Here is an 8,073-nt window from a genome sequence, read left to right on the forward strand (position 1 = left end):
TCACGACTGAGGACCAGCCAATCAGAAGAAGAGACATCATATGATTCCAAGCAACGACATGACGTCACAATCTTCTGCATTTCACTTCTTATAACAACGTATCATTTAAAATTTCATTTGACCCAACATACATATATAAATATATATCTATCTATATATATATATATATATACATATATATATACATATATATCTCTATATGTATATATATTGTTACGAAAGCGGCCCCTATTGCATCCTGTCGACATCGTGACATCGGAGATGACGCTTTCGTCGTGATCCTTGGCGCCAAAGGTGGACGCCACCTGGAAGCACGTGACGTCGAGCAGCGACTGTGATTGGTCGAGGCGTGCTTGGCGAGACTGCGTGGGCACGCTATCCCGGGGAGGAGAGAGACGAGCAGCACAGGTGACGGGAGAAGGCGTCGTGGTTCTCGCTCGGATTATTATTGCGTTTGTAAGCTGTAGCGAAGCTTCAAGTAGCCTTTCGAGGGTTGGCAAGTGACCCGAGGTGCCTCCTACAGCCCAGTATTCTTTTGTAGTGGCTCTGTGTAAATAGAGGATATAAGTCTACTTTGCGTTTTCGTCGCCTTGAGAACTCACCACGGGACGAGGTGGCGAATGTGAGCGGGGCGAAGCTCGAATCATTACCGTCACGTCTCTTAAATGCAACGGACCTATGAATTGAAATCGGGTGACAAACCTCCAGTCTCTGGGGGGGGGGGGGTTGTTACAGTGGTGTCAGAAGTGGGATCTGTAAGTGTAAGTGCATTTTAAGTGCGTCGCGGTGATCTATCGAGTGTGAGCGGGAAAAGCCGCGATCATTTTGTCGTGACGGGTGACAGGTCCAAAGTGTTGTGCCCAGGTAAGTGGTATTGTGGTCGTTTTCAGTGCCGTAGAGTTATTACACTAGCATGGCTAATATGGAAACCACACTAGCAGACGTTATAAGGGCTATGGCGGAGCAAGGAAGGACACAGCACGCTGAACTGCAAGCAATGGTGAACCATGCTTTATCGGAGCAAGGAAAAGCACAGCAAGCCGAAATTCAAGCTGTGGCGAACCGTGTTGACAGTGTGTTCAAACAGGTGTTTGGACTCGTTAAGGAGGAGTGCTCGCGGGTGAAAGGAGAAGTTTTAAAGGCAGTTTTCACCAAGGACGAGGTGAAGGGAGAGGTGGAAAAAGTGGCCAGTGACCTTAGGAGGTATGTGGATGAAGTTGTGGCAGCACAAGTGCCCCCTGCCCTCTTCCGGCATGAGGATACGCTGCCCCGGGAGAGTGAGCAAGCTAGCGAGGCGGAAGATAGTGACGAGGACGAAGCTAATAGTCGGCACGAAGGACTCAAGAGCCGTTCTCCATTGGCAAAGGCGTTTCCGTCTCCCCCAGGTGCCCCGGCGAATGTTTTGTCGCCTCCGCCATCCCCGCCAGCCTCGGTAAAGTCGGGCCTCTCGGCTGCCAGCTCCACGTCACGGAGGCTAGGGAGTGGGACAAGGCGCCGCCCGCAGGAGTTCGACGGGACAGTGTCTTGGGAAGCGTACAAGACACAGTTCGAGCTCCTGGCTAGCGCCCACCAGTGGAGTCGACCTGAGATGGCCATGCAGCTTGTGTGGGCGCTCAAAGGCCCAGCGTTGGAAGTCCTGAACCAACTGCCAGCCACCCAGCGGAGCTCCTATAGTAAGGTGACGGCGACGTTGGAGAGGAGGTACGGGCATCAGCATCAAACTGAGGTGTTCAGGACAAGGTTCCGGGCCCGGGTGAGAGGCCCGGGAGAGACCCTGACACGCTTAGCGCAGGATTTGGAGGTATTGGTGCGCCGTGCGTACCCGGAGGCCAGTGAGGAGATGATCACCATTCTCTTGCGGGATCAGTTTGTTGACGCTATCGATAACCAGCAGCTGAGGATATACGTCCAGCAGGCGCACCCCAAGGACCTACAGGAGGCCCTGGCGAGGGGCCTGGAGATGGAGTCGTTTCTCCGGATTACGCGGGAGCGACCCAGCTGGAACAGTGACTCATACAAGGTGAGAGCAAAGAAGGGGAAAGTGGACAAATCCCCCTCTAGACCTGCATCACCCTCAGGTGAGTTCTGGGGTAAATGCTACTCTTGTGGGCAACAAGGGCATTCCAAAAAGTACTGCCCGCAGGGAACGCATGGCGGAAAGGCTGTCGGTGCTGGAGCAGGGCCGCATCGGTACAAAACCTGTTGCTGGAGTTGTGGTGAGGGGTATAAGACGGCAGGGTGTGCCATCGTCTCCGACAAGGATAGCAAGAAGGTAGCGGGAAACTGGGAGGGGCTGGCGGAAGGGGTCGAATACCAGCCGGAAGACGGGAGACCCCAGTTCGTTTAAGTTGCCGCGCCGAGGGCGCCCGGACCGTTCAGGTAGGCGGGCAAGTGGACGGTAAGTCTTGCTGCTTTACGGTGGACTCGGGCGCAGAACGCACCTTCGTGCAGGACGGCATGGTGGCAACTGGACGACCCCCGGTGGCCCAGCAACAGCTGTGTGGGATTACGGGACACTGCACGCAGCTGAGGGGACCAGTGCATGCCAGGGTAACGGTTGGCAACACTGAGGAGCATCTTCCTGTTTTTGTAGCTGACGTCGGGGAGAACTTGCTCGGTCTAGACTACCTCCAGCAAAGCAGGGCGGTGCTGGATTTCGGGGAGATGACCATGTCGGTCGGAGGTGACGTGGTGCCGCTTAGGGAGGGCGCCGTTGACGCAGAGGAAGCCCACACTGTACCACCACCCGAAACCAGCCACCGTTGCCGTCTAAGTGAGGAGCAGGAAGGGGAAAGCCTGGGCCCGGACGAGGGTGGTGGACAGGCGACTATGATCACGGAAGGTCACTTCGAGGACACGCAGGGGGTAACACTGAAGTCCCACCTCATCTGCAGGACCTATTGCAGAGGAGCTCGGTATGTCTGTCTGGGGAACAGGTTGACGAGGTGAGGAAAGTGTTGACACGGTATGCAGACGTCTTCTCGAAGGGGGATACCGACCTGGGCCGGACCAGCCTGGTGAAACACCGCATACACACAGGGGATAGTCAGCCGGTCAAGCTGCCGCCCCGAAGGATCGCACCCGCCCGTCGGCTGGAAGTGGAGAAAGCCGTGGAGGAACTGCGCGCGCAAGGGGTAATTGAAAAGTCGGCTAGTCCCTGGAGTGCGGCCGTCGTACTCGTTAAGAAGAAGGATGGGTCCACCAGGTGTTGTGTGGACTATCGGGGCCTTAACGCGGTGACAACCAAGGACTCGTACCCTCTACCGAGGGTGGATGACACTCTTGACGCGCTCGCGGGAGCCCAGTGGTTCTCGACCTTGGACTTGAAGTCTGGTTACCATCAAGTGGAGGTAGCGGAGGAGGACAGAGAGAAGACAGCCTTCTCGTATGGGCAGGGGCTATATCAATTCAAAGTGATGAGTTTTGGCCTAGTGAATGCCCCGGCAACCTTTGAGCGCCTGATGGAGCGTGTGTTGGATGGGCTGCTCTGGAAAAGCGCCCTGGTATATTTAGACGATGTGCTAGTGTATGGGAATTCATTTGAGTGTGCTCTGGAAAGGCTTAAGGTAGTATTGGATAGGTTTAGGGCAGCAAATGTGAAACTCAGCCCGAAGAAGTGCTGCCTTTTTCAGAGGGAGGTGCCTTTTCTGGGGCACATAGTGAGTAGTGAGGGGGTGAAAACAGACCCTGGTAAGGTAGAGTCGGTTAAGGAGTGGCCGGTTCCGCGCAGTGTGACGGAAGTGCGCGGGTTTATTGGTTTGTGTACATACTACAGGCGGTTCGTCAAGGGGTTCGCACAAATCGCAGTACCACTCCACCACTTGACTCGGAAAGGGGCCTCCTTTCACTGGAGTGAAGAATGTCAACGGGCCTTTGATACATTGAAGGAGGCTCTCGCTAACTCCCCTGTGTTGCCGTACCCGGACCCCACGAGACCGTACGTGTTGGATTGTGACGCAAGTGCTGAGGGAGTAGGGGCTGTCTTGTCTCAGGAGAAAGATGGACAGGAGTGGGTCGTATCCTACTTTAGCAGGAAGTTCTCAGCACCAGAGAGGAATTATTGCGTCACCCGTAAGGAGTTGTTGGCGGTGATTCTGGCGATTGATCACTTCCATCCTTACCTGTACGGGGCCAAGTTCAAGATCAGGACCGACCACGCCGCTCTGAGGTGGCTCAAAAACCTCAGAAATCCGGAGGGGCAGTTGGCTAGGTGGATTGGGAAGCTGGAGCAGCACGACTACCACATCGAGTATCGGCCAGGGAACATGCATAACAATGCTGACAGCCTGAGCCGCCGTCCCTGCGATAGCGACTGTAAGCATTGTAGCCGCCGTGAAACGGAACCTGTGAGCGTGAAGGCTGCTGCTCTTGCTGTTGACACGAAGTGGGGAGAGGACCTCAGGCAGGCCCAGCGAGATGACGCTGATATTGGGCCCATAGTGACACTGAGGGAGGAGGGTGAGAAAAAACCGCCCTGGGAAAGTGTGGCACCGCTAAGCCCGGCAGCGAAGGCGTTGTGGCAACAATGGTCAGTGTTGCGAGTGAGTGAGGGTGTGCTGCAGCGGCAGTGGCACTCGTGTGACGGCAGTATATCCTTCTGGCAAACCATTGTTCCCATTAGTATGAGGGAAGCGTTAGTGCGCGAGGCTCACAGTGGCAGTGCGAGTGGCCACTTCGGTGTGAAGAAAACCCTGGGGCGTTTAATGCAGCGAGTGTACTGGGTGGGCATGCGGAAGGACGTGAGCGAGTGGTGCAAATCTTGCGACGTGTGCTGTGGAAAGATGGGCCCCGGGAGGAGGTCAGCTGCTCCCTTACAAGTGTATCAGGTTGGGGCGCCTATGGAGAGGGTGGCGGTGGATATCCTAGGGCCATTTCCTCAGACGGTCCGAGGTAACCGCTTCGTGTGTGTGGCCATGGATTATTTTACGAAATGGCCGGAGGCATACCCGCTGCCGAACCATGAGGCCGCCACCGTGGCAGGCGTGTTAGTGGACGAGTTTTTCGCCCGGTTTGGAGCTCCGCACGAGCTACACTCCGACAAAGGAAGGGAGTTTGAGTCGGCAGTATTCCGGGAGTGCTGTCAGTTGCTGGGCATCAAGAAGACTCGCACCACGCCCCTGCGGCCGCAGTCGGACGGCATGGTGGAACGCTTCAACCGCACGCTGGGGCAGGAGTTGGCGAAGTGTTGCCAGGAGAGTCAGGAAGAGTGGGACTTAAAAATCCCCCTGCTTCTATGGGCCTACCGTTCAGCTGAACATGAGGCAACCGGGTACACGCCAGCCCGGTTGATGTGCGGGCGGGAGCTGCGGATGCCAGTGGACCTTGTGACTGGCAGGCCGCCGGACGAGGACATGCCCACTTCGGTCACCCAGTACGCAGCGGCCCTCCAGGACCGCCTCCGTGAGGTGCACCATCAGGTGAGATCTAACCTGAAGGTGTCGGGCGAGGCGATGAAGGATCGGTACGACCGTCGAGCTACGTCACCGCCCTTTAACGAGGGGGATCAAGTGTGGTTGCACAACCCTCGGCGTAAGAAGGGGTTGTCTCCCAAGCTCCAGAGCCCCTGGGAGGGGCCATATGTGGTGGAGAAGGTCATCTCGGACGTCACCTTCAGGATCCGCCAGGGGGCAAGGAGGAGAGCATTGGTGGTGCATGCTGATAGGCTGTGGAGGTACCACGGTCCTGGCAACTTCTCCTGGGGGGAGCGAGCTTCTCAATCGAGCAGCGACGAGGAGGACGGGGACCGAAACCTGGGGGACGACGAGCCATGGATGGTGGGAGACGACGCGTCACTGACGGTGGGGGCGGACGGAGACCCGGACCCGAGTAGGACCGCGTCACTGGTGCTGGAGGAGATTGCAGCAGAGGAGCTGTGTCCCTTAGAGGGGGCACTCACAGACGTCGACGCTGGGTTCGTGGTAAGGAGACCCAGGCGGGAACGTCGTCTACCGGTATGGAGTGAAGATTACGTCCTTAGTTAGTTCTGTGATACCAAAAAGTAAATTTTTAGTTTCTCTTTTTGTGATGTATGTATGTATGGATGAGGGAGTTGGGGAGCGAGGTTGCTCCATCTCTTTACAGGTGGGGGTAGTGTTACGAAAGCGGCCCCTATTGCATCCTGTCGACATCGTGACATCGGAGATGACGCTTTCGTCGTGATCCTTGGCGCCAAAGGTGGACGCCACCTGGAAGCACGTGACGTCGAGCAGCGACTGTGATTGGTCGAGGCGTGCTTGGCGAGACTGCGTGGGCACGCTATCCCGGGGAGGAGAGAGACGAGCAGCACAGGTGACGGGAGAAGGCGTCGTGGTTCTCGCTCGGATTATTATTGCGTTTGTAAGCTGTAGCGAAGCTTCAAGTAGCCTTTCGAGGGTTGGCAAGTGACCCGAGGTGCCTCCTACAGCCCAGTATTCTTTTGTAGTGGCTCTGTGTAAATAGAGGATATAAGTCTACTTTGCGTTTTCGTCGCCTTGAGAACTTGTAGTGTTCTGTAGCCAACACGTGAAATTACCCCTTCAGGACTCGTGATCGCCGAGTACGGGATAAACAATAGTCACCCCTTAGAACATGCGTCCGACTAAACATACATTCGACTAATTTCAATTAATAGAATAACAATGTTCATTATACCAACGTAATTTATTTTGTAAATAAAACAAAACATATCTCTCTACATCCTGTAAGAAGCATATTTATGTATTGTAAATATATTTTAAATAATTGTATACTGAAGACAAAGAATCCAGAATTTCGCCACAAATATTGTAAATACCATCATCGTCATTTCTAATAAACAGATCAGTCATGGGATTGACTTTAAATATCCTAGCTTCCTCCAACAAGGACAATTGTAGTAACCACTACATTTGGTAACCCTGGAGTGACCGATCGCCTGCCCCGGACTTCCGCCGCCCGCCGCCCGCCGCCCTGCCGTGCCCAGCCCCGCCCAGCCCCGCCCGCCGCCCTGCCGTGCCCAGCCCCGCCCGCCGCCCTGCCGTGCCCAGCCCCGCCCGCCGCCCTGCCGTGCCCAGCCCCGCCCGCCGCCCTGCCGTGCCCAGCCCCGCCCGCCGCCCTGCCGTGCCCAGCCCGTTGACCCAGCCTGCCCATCCCCGCCAACTCGGACTGCTCTGACCAACCCAGCTGCCCACGAACATCGCTGCATACTAATCACGTAAGCATGACGTTAACCGAGCTAATCTCCAAACTCACCCTCCAGGTTAGCGCCCTCCAAGAGCAGGTTGCCAATCTTCAACAACGACCCCCGTCACCAAGATACTACCGCAACCGCTCCAGATCTACGTCCAGAGGGAGACCCAAGCACACATCAGGCGTCTGCTACTACCATCGTCGCTTTGGACAAGATGCGAGGAAATGTACACAGCCGTGCACCTTCTCACCGTCACCGTTAAACACGATGGGCGAACGCTAACGGCGCACAGCGTTCGCCAACATACATCGAAACTCTTCTTCGTATTTGATCCACTCTCCAACACCACATACCTCATCGATACCGGAGCTGAAGTCAGTGTCCTACCTGCCACAGCATCCCAGCAATCACTGCCGCCGATGTCTTACCTCTACGCAGCCAACGGCACCAAGATACCCGTTTTCAAGAGGAAGACACTTCAGCTAGAACTCAACCTTCGCCGATCCTTTGAGTGGACCTTCTACGTTGCATCAGTTTCCCAACCCATCCTTGGCGCCGATTTTTTGACCCACTTCGATCTCCTGATCGATATTAAAAATCGCAAGCTCCACGACCCCCTTACATCGATGTCATCCAACGCCAGGCCAACAACCGGAGTAAGTAGCCAACTTTCAACCATCAGTGCTGATAACAAGTTTGCTTCTCTCCTCAGGAACTTTCCTGCCTTGACACAACCTTACTCCACGACCACGACTGTGAAACACCACGTAGTGCACCACATAGAGACTACGGGACCTCCAGTCTACGCCAAAGCCCGTCGTCTGGCTCCGGAACGCCTCCAGCTAGCCAAGGCAGAACTGGAAGCCCTCATGCGTCAAGGTATCATTCGTCCAAGCTCAAGCAACTGGTCGTCAGCTCTCCACATC

General features: G+C 55.5%; 1 protein-coding gene across 1 annotated transcript; it reads left to right on the forward strand.

Moving 5' to 3' along the window:
* Nucleotides 1-208: 208 nt before the first annotated feature.
* Nucleotides 209-2,481, forward strand: LOC143038915 (uncharacterized). Its single transcript, XM_076208658.1, has one exon. The coding sequence runs from the start codon at nt 914-916 to the stop codon at nt 2,345-2,347; it is 1,434 nt and encodes a 477-aa protein (XP_076064773.1). The 5' UTR covers nt 209-913; the 3' UTR covers nt 2,348-2,481.
* The last annotated feature ends 5,592 nt before the right edge of the window (nt 2,482-8,073 follow it).

The sequence above is a fragment of the Oratosquilla oratoria genome, chromosome 25 (genome assembly GCF_046742065.1).
Source record: "Oratosquilla oratoria isolate Oo_2021 chromosome 25, ASM4674206v1, whole genome shotgun sequence".
Lineage (NCBI taxonomy): Eukaryota > Metazoa > Arthropoda > Malacostraca > Stomatopoda > Squillidae > Oratosquilla > Oratosquilla oratoria.

What these genes read in the sequence shown, in the direction of transcription:
- LOC143038915 (XM_076208658.1), top strand. Translation starts at nt 914, where the DNA reads ATGGCTAATATGGAAACCACACTAGCAGACGTTATAAGGGCTATGGCG.